At 38.2% G+C, this 15,964-nt stretch overlaps 1 protein-coding gene across 1 annotated transcript; it reads left to right on the top strand.

Annotated features, from left to right (window-relative positions):
* The first annotated feature begins 4,722 nt into the window (after window positions 1–4,722).
* LOC135155117 (zinc finger protein 236-like) lies at window positions 4,723–15,408 on the top strand. The gene is made up of 3 exons (XM_064103820.1): window positions 4,723–4,815; window positions 7,447–8,953; window positions 10,424–15,408. Exons 2-3 carry the CDS (start codon window positions 7,597–7,599, stop codon window positions 11,953–11,955), a joined length of 2,889 nt encoding a protein of 962 aa, XP_063959890.1. The 5' UTR covers window positions 4,723–4,815; window positions 7,447–7,596; the 3' UTR covers window positions 11,956–15,408.
* The last annotated feature ends 556 nt before the right edge of the window (window positions 15,409–15,964 follow it).

The following is a 15,964-nucleotide window of genomic DNA, read 5'->3' as shown; positions in this document are numbered from 1 at the left end:
TTTAGAAATGAATTTTGACCGCATAATTCAAAAATTATGGCAAAGATAATGAAAAGGTTAAGAAGAAGTCTACTCATTAGCAAGAAGTCCAACCATCATATTTATCATTTTATGCCATTTTGGCGCAAGCCTCTTTTTTAACCCCAGACAAAAACATTCCGTGTTCGCTCAAGCATGAACAAAATTTATTGTTTTAAATGGCATTTCAAAGATAAGATCTCAGAGCATCTATTAACATCAAAATATAGATATAATGATTTGAAACAATTTTTTATAGACTTTTCAAAACTGTCCCGTTTTTTTTAATACGCACTGTATTACTAATTAAAATAATTCTGGAACGCCCTCTTATTTATTGACTGTATATAGTGCACATTATTTACAGTATGGAAGCCTAAAAGTGCCACCCAGATGTTAAATCATCTCGTCATGTCGAACTACAATCTAATCCTTGAAAAGATGATGAGATGGCAAGATCTCGGATCTCGTCATGTCTACATCCCATTTGAGAGATGATCAAATGACGAGAGCTTGGGCGTTCTTTAACTGCTATATAAGCCACCAGCATGCTCGGATAATAAAATGGTAATGGATCCAAGATCTTGTCATCTGATTATCTCTCCCACAGGATGTAGACATAACGAGATCCAAACATCTCGTAATATGAATATAGCTTCCACAAGATGTAGACATGACGAGAACCAAGATCTTGTCTATCTGATCATCTCTCCCACGGGATGTAGACATGACGAGATCTAAGATCTTGTCTATCTGATCATCTCTCCCACGGGATGTAGACATAACGAGATCCAAACATCTCGATCGTCATATGAATATAGCTCTCACAAGATGTAGACATGACGAGATCCAAAATCTCGTCATCTGATCATCTCCGCAAAAGTATGCATGACGAGCAGGGACCTGGGAAGCGGGGGTGCTGGGGGTGCTGAAGCACCCCCAGAAATTATCCCGGGGGTGCTGCGTGTATTATTTTCCATAGGCAGCACCCCCACGAAATCGGGTTCCCCCCTGTATTTTTAAAAATATGTTATAATGTACATAATTATCACATCCGACAATCGCAAATCATTTACATGGTCTTTCACATATTCCAATAAAATCCCTCCTATAACGCGACTCAATCAAGCTCCAACGGGGCAGCACTCCGATACAGACGTGGTCGCGCGCAATACGTGATAACGCGTGATAACCATACACACTCTTCGATAGCAGGGAGGGACATGGGGGTGGTTGGACTTGAAACTTCCAGGTTTTATGTCGAATCAAGTGAGCGCGCGCCCGACCGCCCGTGTATTGTATACAAAAATTACAAGTCAGACAATAGAAATCAAATTTCAGTCTTTTTCGCCCTGCCCCATGGCCCTGGGAAGCGGGGGTGCTGGGGGTGAAGCACCCCCAAAATTTGGGGGAGCTGCGTGTGTTATTTTCCATAGGCAGCGCACCTCCTGCAAATCTAGTGGTAGGTATGATAAAATGACAGAAATGTAATGAAAATGAACGACGTTTTGTAGAACCACCCCCTTCAGAATTTTCCGACACATTACTTGAAATAGTGTTTAAATTCACCCTCTTTCAGATCGAAATATCAAATATTTTCTGCTCGCGCTTCGCGCTCGCATTATTTATTTTTATAATAAAAAAATGTATTTAGAATGCCCAGGTACTAGGTCTAACTCTAAACACGCGCAGGCATGTTTATTCAGACACGCAGCTTGATAGGGGGGGGTGCTCCGGGCTGAAAATATTTATATCAAATACATTTTATCAAAAATGAATAAATTTTATCAAAATCTGATAACGATTAGTTAAATTATTCAATTCTAAAGTTTAGCAATATTTTATGAAAATGGTGATATGCATGTCGTCATGAATATTTAATAGGTGGGCTGATGCTGTGACATTCCCACTATCCTGTTTCTTGTGGAATCAAAATTGTTTCATTTTTTCATACCAGAGTGAATGATATGTCTCCCTTATAATGAAATAAGTTGTCAATTCAACTGTTTTGGTTCTTGGAAAATATTGAATAAACCTCAATTTATATAATAAAATACAAAAGAACAAGTGGGGATATGACATCACCAGTTTGCTCATTGAATTTTAATGAAGACATGCCTAAAACTGTTTCACTGGAATAATGCTAATCTTTAAAATGCAATAACTGTAATATTCTTGTCTGATTTTGATCAAATCTTTATTCTTATGTTCGTCTGAGTTTTCTTTATCTGTTCAAACCATTTTACATTCAGTGTGGAGTTTCAGATCAGAATATCAAAAAATTTCTGCTCGCGCTTCGCGCTCACATTAATTTAAGAATATATCCAATTACCCATCATTTTCTTGATTTACAAAACATGAATAGAATGTCCCGTTTTCAGGTCTGAAATCTCAATTTTGTTTCCGCTCGCGCTTTGCGCTCGCATCAATTGTATAGTTATATACCTATCCTGGTCATGATTAGAAAAGTGCATTAGATGTCTCGTTTTAAGGTTTGAAATCTCATTTTTATTTCCGCTCGCGCTTCGCGCTCGCATCAATTGTATATTTTTATACCTATCCTGTTCATATTTACAAAACGTGCTTAGAATGTCCAGTATTTAGGTCGGAATGTCAAATTTTTAAGCTCGCGCTCGCATTATTTGATTGTTAATGTATGTATCGTCTTCATGGGTAACTGCAGAACAGTCCTTATATACACGTCCCTTTCGATCAGGCCAGAGCGTATATAAAAAATATCTGCTCACGCTGATCGCGCTCACAATTATTATTTGTTACATACGTATCTTAATTGGACCACAAACATTGCTCAAAATGTTCAATTTTCAGGACAAAATACATGAAATTTCCACAAAAAATAGCTCGCGCTTCGCGCTCAAATTATCTAATTATACATTTATGTTCTTTTATAAGAAGAAAGCTAAGAAGTGACTGTCATATATATGTATATTTATATATGTGTGTGTGTGTGTAATTTAATATTGAAAACTCAATTGTGTCTGTCCCCCCTCACCTTTGAAGAGAGATTTCAGCACCCCCACTGAAAAAATCGTTCCCAGGTCCCTGATGACGAGATGATTATCTGAATACCTGGTTGGCACCTTTAAGCTTCTATAGAAACTGAAACAATACTTAGAAAAGATGATGAGACGGCAAGATAGTGGATCTAATTACCATGTCTACATCCCGTTTGAGAGGTGATGAGATGACGAAATCTCCAATCAGATTCGATCATGTCTACATCCAGTTTGAGAGATGTAGATGAATGAATGACAAGAAAATGGGCAGTAGACCAACTGGTTATGAGGCGAAATGATCATAGACGAAACGGTGATTATAGACGAAGTGATAATTAGACCAAATAAAGGTTATTGGACCAAATGGTTGTTAGACGAAAAGTTGATGGACGGAATTGCATTAGACTAAATGAAGGTAGACCATGTGGTGAGTGGACGTGTTGGCAGCTGTGGACGAATAGGCAATTTACCCTCACCCCTTGACATGGGCCTGTCTGATGGGTTGCACTTTTAAGCTTCCGTATTATCACTACCAACATTCTTGCTCATGTATAGGTTCCACGAGCCTAATTACATCAGGAGGGCTAAAGATATTCGTTCGACCCAACCCATTCGAATTTTTGTCAATTTGATATTGCTGATTGACAAAAATGTATGAATGTGATTCAAAATCTAACACTGATTCTAGAAATGGTAACTTCTGAACTTACTTCGCCCAAATTGGGAAGATAAATAAGTGATTTGGAACTATTTTTTGACTGGCGGAATAATTAGGGCTATTTTACTGTTTCAGTTGATGAATTCGATCGATTCATAGTTATCTTCATAAATGGCGATTTATTTTTAAAATGAGCTGGCTACGGTACCCTTTCCTGGTCAGATATGGAATGTCAGATATATATCCTATCCATTGGTAGTAAACATTCCACCCTCTAATTTCACATTTATTTTTTATGAATTTTTCAAAAGTGCCATTTTAACACACAAGTCTATGGGGAATGTTTTACGCGCGTGACACCTTGAATTAATCGAGAAGTCCCTGGTAACGTTTATCTGTTATTTTGCATTTGATTTACATGGATTTGTTATACATTTGAACGGAAAGTAAAATAAAATTTTGAATGATAATCATAATGATATATATTAAAAGGAATATTAAATTTTTATGGAAGAGAGAAAACTGTGGTTTGGCAAAGGATGTGTATTTACGCACCTATCAATAAGTTCTTAATAGTTCTACGATATATATAAATATATTTACGTGAATAAAGGATGTATTGCAAGGAAATGCTCGTAATCTATTGCAAATTTCAGATACAAGTTTACAAGTGATATCAAGTAAGCATTTTTTGCTTATGCAAAAAGCAGACCATGCAATTGGGACCTGAAAATTCAGTGTCTTGAGATCAACTGCAAGTTTCTTGCAACACGCTGATCATAATCAAAGAGGGTGGGGGTGGGGGCCCGCGGTCCGAGATGTCCCGTGGTCCGAGTTGTCCCGACCCCGGGGTGGGGTGGTGTACCTATAGATCAAGTTCACAAAGTAATATTGCTCTTAAGTTGTATGATTTCCAGTACTTTATTATTCCCCGATTAGAGATAGTAATAATTTAAACAATCTTTGATCAGCGTTTCCTAAAATTCTCGACGACTGTGCTTGAAAACCGGCCGTAGATGGCGCATTAGTACTACGACAATTTTCCGTCGTGGAAATGGACGACGGCCGGATTGGACTGCTCTGAAATTTGTGCGTTTAACTACCGACTGCTCACAAAGAAAGGTAAAATGAAAGTAAATACGAGGAAATTTGCCCATTTAACTATTTTAGAAGTTACCTAACGCATTTTCCCTTTCGAATATAAGAAGATATTGGTCAGAATGTACTGAGAAACAGTTATTGGTTGTCTGGAATACGGATTGAAATCTTTGTCTTTTTTTGTTCGGTCCCACTTGTTCATTTTTTTGATGTAGATCTTTAACAGGACTTCGTTAGTCTACTCTCGGCAACACCCCTATATTACTTTATTAGTAGGCTAATACTATTACCCGTGTTAAGAAACTTCTTCTTCTTTTGGAAACAGTACAGTCCACCGTCTGGTGAATTGTCGTACTGGTGAAGTGCAGCGTGCAAGTGTATGTACATTATCCGATAAAAAATGCCAAAAATTGCTTAGGCTACACAGGTCACAGCGTGCAAGTAAAAACAAGGACTCGAAACTGGGACTCGATTCACATGATTCACGCGCATTTGTGCCGCTTAGTACTAAGCATTAATATCACGAAATTGTTTTACTCTACTAATTAAATGTATTCTACTAAATAAATTGATAATGTTTAAATCGGTACTCACCGGTTCACTCGTTGAATTTTAATTTTTATGTCTTTATGACAATTTCTTATTAAATTAAACTTAAAGACTTGCGACAAACGGTGTCGCGGTAGACAGCTACACATTCATCTTTATTTATAAATGGAGCGCCCCTTACGATAGTTGTTAACAATGCGGCCAAATCGTTAGGTTTTTTGCATTGTGTTTAACTTTAAGGCGTTTTTTTTTAAAATAAATATTTTGTTAAATAGCGCCTTTTTTAGTTTATGTCAAGTTACCTCGAGCGAAGTTCGTGCGGGCTCCACTCCACTTCACTACTGCTCCACCTGCCCAAATTTCGAGTCCGTGAACTCGATCTGATATTCTGAGTGACAAAGGTGGGATTTTATGGGGCGGAAATATAAAATTCATGCAACATCACGATCTTTAAAGGAGAAATATATTGATTATGAATATGGCCTTATTATATCAGTGGAAAGGTCATGATGTGGAGATTATCATGATTTGGTCATTCAAAAATAACGAAAGTAATGCATAAAGTGGAAATCGCCAATTAAAAAGCGCTAAAATGCCTCTCCGAAATATGCCTCCCATCGGTCTCTGAATTGACTCGAATTTGATGACGTGTATGAGTGTACGAGAGACGTGATTGGCTCTCCAACGTCAAGCTCCACTTGCATGCAAAACCTGTTGCGAGGGAACGTTTTCTCCACACTTTCACTGAATACTTCGATCACGAAATGAAAGAAAACCCAGAAGTTTATCTAGATTTTGGATTTTCAAATTGATTTTGAAGATGAAGTTTCTAGCTCTAGTGACGTGGATGGAGGTAAATTAGGGGAATTACGTCTATGATGATGAGTCTGGCAATTCAACTTGCAAGCCGATTCGCTACCAACTCATGAAGCTGCTAGTGCTAGCTGCACGTAGGCCTACCGCGGGCCAAAATAAATCCATGAAAATTCCAGTCTGACCATCCATACAGAGTCTCTTCCCTCTGTCAAGGCTCTAAAGAAGGAAAATAATGATATAACTGTACTTACAAACAAGTGAATATATCCGAAAAGTTGCAGAGTTTCTTTTTTAAATTCCTCTTTTTTAATTTATTCATATTTTTTTCTGTAGTGCCATTGCTATGGATAGATATGAACAAGGAGAACAATATACAAGAGACATAATTTAGGGTGCACAGTTATTGTGATTTTTTTTGCAATTAAACAGCAGTTTATTTACAAAAAAGTATGTGTGATACATTACATAAAGTTCTAAGCACAAACATACTTTTCTCTCAAAGGATTAAAAGTGCAGCAATACTTTTCTCTCAAAGGATTAAAAGTGCAGCAATACTTTTCTCTCAAAGGATTAAAAGTGCAGCAAAAGCTTCATGTGTATACCTAACAAAAGAAAGTATTTATTTCGATCTGACACAGCTTATAACTGATACTGATTGCTTCTTATTTAATGTTTTTAAATGTAGTGTTAAAACTATTTTTAGTTTACAAATTGTATTTATGAAACACTCAATATATAAATGCAGATGCAAAATTTCTGTTTATACTTGTAGCACTGCAACTGAAAATGAAATGAGCCAACAGTGACTTAAAAAGAACTTTGTAAGAGATATGTTTTAACAACAAATTGTGACTTTAACTGCATTGGTATTTCTTTCCCTTGTTGAAAGCATCCAATATTTGATAACAATGATTAACAATGTAAAATGATCTGTTGACAAATATTCGTTATCCATTTGACAAGGAAATAGTAGTCCATGTGAATGATAAAAAAAAACTGCCAACAACCCTTTACTTTTATATTTTCTTGAAAACTGTCCCCTAAAACACTTGGATTTTGACATAAAGAAACAAGAACTTTGTTTTACTATCAACAACACAAATTTCATTGGGAAAATTGTGCAAGTCTACTCATAAAAGTGGAGTAGGGGTCTATTGTGTTAACTGCATATAGGCTACATGTATATGTACATTTTTGGTTTGCAAGATTGACCTGATTTTATTGATTTGATTTCAATTATTACCAATTCATAATAGTTTTTAATATTTATTTTTGTTTCTTCATATACAGGACAATATTCCAGATCAGATCCATGAGAGACGGTGCATGCAAAATTTCACACATTGATGAGATCCTAAAAGCCATGAAGTGTATTCCGCGTTTCCTCCCATCTTACTTTGTGTAAGCTAGAGGTAGTCTGACGTGGTCTCCTTGGCATCCATGGCCTCTAGCCGCCGCTTTTATCCACAAACTGGTCGTATATTCATCTGTCGTTTCTGCTTCCACCCCTTCTGCAGCCAGCACAGACTGGAGACCCACGAACGCATCCACACTGGCAAGAAGCTTCACCAGTGTCCCCTCTGTTACAGAGCATTTTCACAAGCCATGTACCTAAGATTCCACCTTGAACAGATCCATGGTGGATCGCAGGAGCAGGTAGAAGTCCATGTCCATTCAACTTCGAGTTTGCAAAGCCAAACTGGTACAGTTCTTGATGCGGTTGTTGGTGGAGGTGTATCAGGAACGCCGCATTTCAATAGCGGTAATGGTATTGAGCAGGAGACATCTGATGACTTTGCAACAAGGAATCCACCCTTAGGGGAGAGTAGTATGGTCCCTGATGGTGCCTTGGCTGCAGAGATTAGAACAAGGCAACCAAAAGAGGAAAATGATACGCAGCATGAACTTTCTTCTGAAGGCAGGAGTCCTGATTCTGGAAGCAACAATGATGGTCATGAATCTCCCTGTGATATTAAAGAGGAGATAGTAATCCAAATCGATAATGGGAACAATCAACTTGAACAATCATCTCTAGAATCTTTAGGGGATCTCATGGACCTTGCCCCACTGTTCTTCGTTGAGGACATCCCTGTTGGCACCACGGACCAGTCAATGTCTTCTATCAATATCCCCAGTGATGGATGCATCATGCAAATGCCACCACAGTCCAGTTCTTCGGCTCAGGAAGATCCTGGCGTTGTCAAGGTCATGGCCAAAGACACCACTAGCTCTTCATTCCAGGAAGATCCTGGTCATGTAAAGGTCATGGACAAGGACTCCACTAGCTCTTCATTCCAGGAAGATCCTGGCATTGTGAAGGTCATGGACAAGGACACCACTAGTTCTTTATCCCAGGAAGATCCTGGCATTGTTGAGGTCATTATCAAGGACACCACCAACTCTTTATCCCAGAAAGATCCTGGCCTTGTCAAGGTCATAGTCAAGGATACCATTAGCTGTTCATCTGAGGAACATCCTGGCCTTTTTGAGGTTAAGGTTGGGGACACCTCAAGCTCTTCATCACAGGAAAACTCAGTCCTTATCCAGGTCAAGATTGAGGACACCCCTAGCTCTGACCAACAGCCCACTAGCTCAGACAAGACAGCCTTTCTGATCAAAGCTAAAGCTGATGGAGTAGAGACACGTATTCCAAGAAAGATTCGGAAGCAACAGACTCCTCAGAGGACGATCTTCGATGATGAGGAGTCAATGGCTCTAGCACTTTCTCCTGAATCTATGTTGGTGGAAGATGCAGAGAGGGATCCAGAAGAGAATGTTGTGCCTGGAGATGGAATGGGTAGGATATTTCATTTTTGGAGGGGGAGGGGGGGGGGGGGTGAGTTCCGGTAGGTGATGTAAGGCTAGAAATTTGAGCGCCCCGTTTGGTGTTTCATAAAGCTGTTCTGAAGTTACCTATGACCTTTATACCCATGTAATTATCTTTCTTTATGCCAGATCAGATCCTTATTGATATTTAAAAATATTTGAAAATTAAAATTCTTGTTAACAAGCATTGGAATGTGTTTTTTTTAAAGAAGTTTATATGAGGAAATAGAAATACACACCATTTTTTTTAACACAGAAAATCTCATTGAGTACAAGAAAGTGTCCACAGTTGTGCATAAATTAAAGATGTTGTCATGGAAATGGCATGTGAAAGGGTAAACCAGTGGAAACAATCAAAATTTACCAATAATTAATTAACCCTATCTAGCCCGGGGTATTTCAGGAGTTCATATGGCCGGGGGGGGGGGGGGGGGGGCCTCCCAGGCCCCCCCCCTTGAGATCTCGCCTGTTGGCCGCGCGATCGCGCCGAAAATTGGCACGCAGTTGTCTGGGACATAATCTACAAAATTGTATAGTAATTTTTCATACAAATTGCAAAGTGATTATGCTAATTTATGCATAATTAGTATGCGAAATCATACTTTTCCCTCTAACTCCCTAATTAAAGCTCCAAATGTGCTTATTTTTGGTTTAGAAACTCTTTGTGGTGTTTTTAGCAAGTGTACATGAAAAAAAATTGCGAAATCAGATCAATTTCTTATGTATTATAATATATATTTTTTTGCTATTTTTTATGTATTTTTTGTTTTTTGGACCTTTTGTTTTTCATTGTTTTTTCTATGAAATTTGTTGGGGACTCTTCTGAGATCATAAACAGCATTAAATAAATACATTTGGACCAGCAAAACTAAAAATAATCATACATTTATGATTTTTGGTTGAAAACACAATTTGCATTGACTTTGTACACAAAATCCCGTTTTTGAGCAATTTTTGGTCTGACATGCACTTACATAATGTTTGCATAATTTTGGAACCGCGTACCTGGGTGACGCGAAACTGGTCTCAAAAGTTGCGCAAGACTTGAAAATAAAAAGTCAGCGAGTGGCGCGGTCAAAAAATTTTGCACGGCGAATATATTGCCCGAATCGTGGGTAGGGTTAAAGAACATGACATATACATACATATGTAGGAAGTTAAAGCTGAAATATTTTGTTGCTATTTCAGGTACATGATTGGAATTATAGGTTTATAAATGATATTCCATAATTTTAAGCAATGACACAGAACATGTATTTTCTGTGTAGATAGGTAAATTTTGCCCCACCTAATATTAAAGATTGATCATATCTGTACAACCAAGTATATGAAACCTTAAAAAGGACTGATAGCATTGGCAGAGAATCTCTGGTAATAATAACATTCAGACACAGTGTGTATTCATTTGTGTTTCTATGCTTTCTTATCGGTGTCTATGTAGGTGTCATTACCACAGAGAACAAGTCCCATACACTGACATCCGTTGTGCTACAGGAGGAGTTGAAGCGATCATCTAGCCCGAAGGACCACTCAGATACTGCCCAACATATCCAAAGTTCTTGCCAAGTGCCATCTGACCATGGACCTTCAGCTGATAATGCTGGTGATAGTAAGAGAATAGGTAACATGTCACAGTCTCCACAATTTAACCTAGATGATACCAAAAACGAATCCGATGGGTCGAATTCTGTTTTGCTTAACCCTTCAAATCTAGGGGAGAGTGGTAACAATGATGCTGGTGGTTGTGTCCTGCCTGAGGTCTCAAGAAAGAGAAAGAGACTGACGTGTGAGCTCTGCGGTAAAACATTTACGGGTACTCTGTTTCTCAGATCTCATTTCAGAGTTGAGCACGGGGCAGAAATTATAGGTATTGATAGCGATGACGATTGCTCGCTTGATGGGGAAGAGGGAAAAGAAAAAGGTGAAAGTAATGGTGTATCCCAATTCCCAAAGACCCCGAAACTCAAAAAATGTGATGATTCAAAACCTATGAAAAGGGGAAGAGGCAGACCTAAAGGCTCTAAAAATAAGGCTAAAGAATCTCCCAAAACTGTCTCTGCGCAACCTGGCCACAAGAAGTCAAAGATGGTAGTCAAAATAAAACAAATGGTGGCTCAAAAGGCTTCTCCTGATCCCGTCAACCCAAAGAAAAGAGGCCGACCTCCGAAGTATAAAGTTCCCGTTTCTTCACCCCTTGAGGTGAAATCGCAAAACGGCAACTCGGCGCGAGCGAAAATTTCCCGTGCCACAGCCAGTAAGGCTGTTGACAAATCTGTCATTGACCCTTCTATCATAAAACGGCAGAGTATCACTAATGAGGACTTGGAGCCTTTCATAGAAAATAAAATAAAGAAGGAAAGAAAGGGACCAAACTCCATATCTGGAGGTTTCAGAGGTTTCAAATGTGATTTGTGTGAAAAAGTGTTTATTAACAAGAGCGATCTCAATCGCCACATTCGATCCCACACCGGTGAGCAACCGTACGCCTGTTCCACTTGCGGGAGAAGGTTTGGTGATTACGCACATCTTCGGGACCATCAAAAGCTACATTCTGACGTGAAAGCGTACGAATGTAAAATATGCGGCAAGAGGTTCGCCCAATCAGGTGGGCTTTATTCACATTCCCGTACGCACGAGGAAAGGAAATACGGTTGCAAGGTGTGTTCGAAGAAATTCACGCGCAAGAGCGATGTGCAGAGGCACCTGCGAACCCACTCGGACCTCAAACCGTTCAAATGTACTCTCTGCGAACAGGGCTTCAACACAGAACAGTCGCTGAAAGACCATGCTAAGTTGCATTCCGAGGAGAGGAAGTTTGCGTGCAAAGAATGCGGCGCAAGGTTTGCTGGTCGGAACGGCCTGCACTCGCATTTCAAAACACATCTTGAGAAGGGATACGAGTGTAAGACGTGCTCAAAGTCGTTTTCCAGAAATTCTGACTGGCACAGGCATATGAAAACTCATAAAAAATAATAACATGCATGTGGAAATAATGTCTAGAGTGTACTCGTTGCCTATTTCAGCCAGTTGTGCTTGCTCAAAGCCTGCTGGAATTTATTAAAAAATAAATTGTAAGTGTATCAATTAATTTCCTTTTACACCTGTATGTCTTTTGACAACCAGTTATGGACCTTCTTTGTATGCTGCCAATAACAAAAGTAACAGAAAAAAAAAGAGAGAAGACTAAAAAAAATTTGGCAACATATTGCCAAGTTTTGTGGTTTTGAGTTCAAATATGATAATCAAATCTGAATGTGAAACATTGGAGGATTATGGAATAATGTTCAAACTTCTACCTACCCTAACAATTATTTGAAAGCTCTCCTCAAATAATTGTTCAGTTTGGTAGAAGATGAAACATTTATGTTATCATCCCCAACTGATGAACGTTTTCTGTATCATTGGAGGATTACATGTATTACTAAAAAAATATGAAGAAAAAAAACTTCAGTAATGTGCCAATATGAACATCAATTTGACCACTTGACTTGTGAATTAGCATTTGATCATGAGGTGCATCTTAGAGAAATTTTAATAGGCGCTATATAAATATTGAATTATTATTATTATCATTATTAAAGTTATATTTCTGCCCTGTTGGCATGTTGAAGAACTACATGTGTTGTGTATATGTTGGGGGAGGAGGCGGGGGGGGGGGGGACTTCGCATTTATTTCATGTTTTAAAAGACGTTTACCTCTTCAAACTGCCTACTGGAATTATCTGGCGCCAGGCTGAAGTTTTAAAGAGCCTACACGAATTATCAACGTCAGTAGTCAACAAGTTAATGGATTGCCTTCTGGAACCAGGGGCCTGTTTCATAAAACTGTTCGTAAGGTACAAATGACTTTACGCACGACTGGTGACCATTTCTTGTTCTAAATGATATTCCTATGTAACTGATTTAGCGCCTGAGAACAGGTTCCAATCGTGCGTAAACCAGTGCGTAACATTAAGAACAGGTGGGTGTTTCATCAAGCTGTTCGTAAATTACAAGCGACTTTGCGAATAACTGATGATCTTGTGGTTAATTACTTGCACCAACTTTTCATTGGTGTTGATTTAGATCTCCAATCTTTTGTTAAGTCATTCTTAGAGCTCTTACAAAGCGCTTTATGAGACACCCACCTGGTGGCCCCTTGCTCTACAAAGCCAATGGAATTATGCCAGTCAACAGGTTCACCCATTGCTCACGGGAACAGTGGGGTCTCTATATATAACACCTACTTATAACATAATTACAGAATTCACTGGTTAATAGGCAGTTCTCAGTAATTTTGTTCTGGGGAGCGTTTCATGAAAGGACTTGTCGGACGTTTTATCAGACAAGTCCGGTTTTATCCGACAGTTACCATAGTAACAGTGCCTCTCAGCCAATCAAAATTAAGGAAAGTTATCAGATCTGACAACTTGTCAGACAAAAACATTGATGAAACGCTCCCCAGAACCTCAGACCTCATGGTTTACAGCCCATACACCTAACCTCTTGACATGCACATACATTGTAGGCCTGAGTGTTCAACTTGAACAATTAATGCATTCGAACAGTTTAGCAACAATTGACAACCAAATACAACTTCATACACTAATCTAATGCTTCACAAGATGTTGATTATTGATTTGAGATGTTTGATTTTCAAAAGTATCGATATTTGAAAACAAAGCGCAAGATGAAATGCTAAGAATTCCAAACATCCCTAGACATGAAAATGAGACATTGCATGCATCATTCATTTAAGCTCTTTTGATATATATACATGCATTAGGCACTGTACTGGGACTCTCAACTAACTTTCTTGCTTTTCTCAAATGGTTGATTTAGTTCACTGCACTGTACTGTAAAGCAACACTTCGAGATAAGCCTTTTAGTTTATTGAAGGACTGTTGGTAATCGACAATTTTTAAGGACAGCTGGGCAGGCCTCAAGGTCTATTCCCTTGGATCCCTTGTGCTGATACAAGCCCTTTTCTCATGCATGCTTGTGTTGTATTGCAGCTCACCACCCAAAACAATCACTTATTTGTGATGGTATTGTAACACAGGAAAACCTACAGAATGTGTGCATTGTATTTTATGTAGGAAATGACAATATTCAATAGTTTGTAAGATTTTCAAAATTGTATTGTCTGACTTTTAAAAAATTCTACATTAAAGGACAAGTCCAACCCAACAAAAAGTTGATTGGAATAAAGAGAGAAAAGTCCAACAAGCATAACATTGAAAATTTCATCAAAATCGAATGTAAAATAAGACAGTTCTGAAATTTAAAAGTTTCGCTTGATTTCACAAAATAGTTATTTGCACATCCTGGTCAGTATGCAAATGAGGAGACTGATGTTGTCATCCACTCACTATATCTTTTGTATTTTTTTACATGAAATATGGATTATTCTAATTTTCTCCTCATTGTCAAGTGAAACAATGATTAATTCCTCCCTGGACATGTGGAATTAGCATTGTTTAATACTATATGGTTCAGTCAAGTTGGTCCTTATTGTCAAATCTGTAAAAAATGAAATATTGTATAATTCAAACAAATTAAAACAAACAAAATAGTGACTGACATCATCGACTGTCTCATTTGCTTGTCACTGAGTTGTGCATATCACTGTTTTGTAAAAAAATAAGCGAAAATTTAAGATGTCATAACTTTCTTATTTTACATCCAATTTTGATGAAATTTTCAGCATTATGCTAGTTTGATTTTTCCCTATTTATTCAAATCAACATTTTTCTGGGGTTTTCTTGACCTTTAATCACTTTTATACTAAACAATTACTGCTTGGGTTTGTCTGCCCTTTCAATGCAGTTGAACCAGTGCAGTGGCCATCTCTTAATCTAGCTGCCACTTGCATATCGTGACTAATAAAGCTAATGTGTACATACATGTATATGTGTAAATGCTTTTACAATGAACATGTATTTATAAGAAAATACAGGCTAATAGTAGCATAGCAGAAGTGTAGAAGTTCTTTTAAAGTTTTTTATATTTAATTTTCTTAACAGAGCAGCGATATTCTTCATGTATTGTAATGTAGTTCATTCATTTTCTTTATTAGTATAATATGAGCGGTCTACAGCTTTGATTATAGGTTTTGCTGAATCGATCCAAGGAAGTATTAATCAAAATCGTTATTCATGCACGTTTGTCAGTGTTTTTGTAGGTGAGGCCTGGAGTTCCGAATCACAATGCCACAGGAGAAATCTTTCTCCAATAGAATGTGTACACATGGCTCAGTCCCATGATTAAGGCTGGCAAAGTTGGCCTCGATGCCGGCCTCTACTTCACCCGTGACATGTATCTCTTACCTTTTTAGTTTTTTTCTTCCTTGCAATAAGGCTTTGGACTGTAAACAATATTTGTACATTGATAATGTTCGGTGCTTATAAATTGTACAACTGAATAGATGAGTTCATTAGAATTGAAGCCCTGTACAGTTTGTATTGTCTTTCTTTACAAGAAGCACATTTGCTGAGCATTGGTAGTGCTGCTAATGATGAGGGGAAGAATGATTATCTAGGATGATTAGAGTACAGTATTTATATTTGATGATGATGATGATCGCTGTCGTAGTAATGATGATGATGATGATGGTGGTGGTGGTAGGAATAGTAATGATGATGGTGATGATGATAATGGTGATGACGATGAGGATGGAGGTAGTAATGGTGATGATGATGATGGTGGTGGTGGTAGTAATAGTGATGATGGTGATGATGATGATGGAGGTAGTAATGGTGATGATGATGATGGTGGTGGTGGTAGTAATAGTGATGATGATGATGATGATGGAGGTAGTAATGGTGATGATGATGATGATGATGGTGGTGGTGGTAGTAATAGTGGTGATGATGATGATGGTGGTGGTGGTAGTAATAGTGATGATGGTGATGATGATGATGGAGGTAGTAATGGTGATGATGATGATGGTGGTGGTGGTAGTAATAGTGATGATGGTGATGATGATGATGATGGAGGTATA

The sequence above is a fragment of the Lytechinus pictus genome, chromosome 8 (genome assembly GCF_037042905.1).
Source record: "Lytechinus pictus isolate F3 Inbred chromosome 8, Lp3.0, whole genome shotgun sequence".
Classification (NCBI taxonomy): Eukaryota; Metazoa; Echinodermata; class Echinoidea; order Temnopleuroida; family Toxopneustidae; genus Lytechinus; species Lytechinus pictus.
This window is presented reverse-complemented; position numbering and strand designations above follow the sequence as displayed.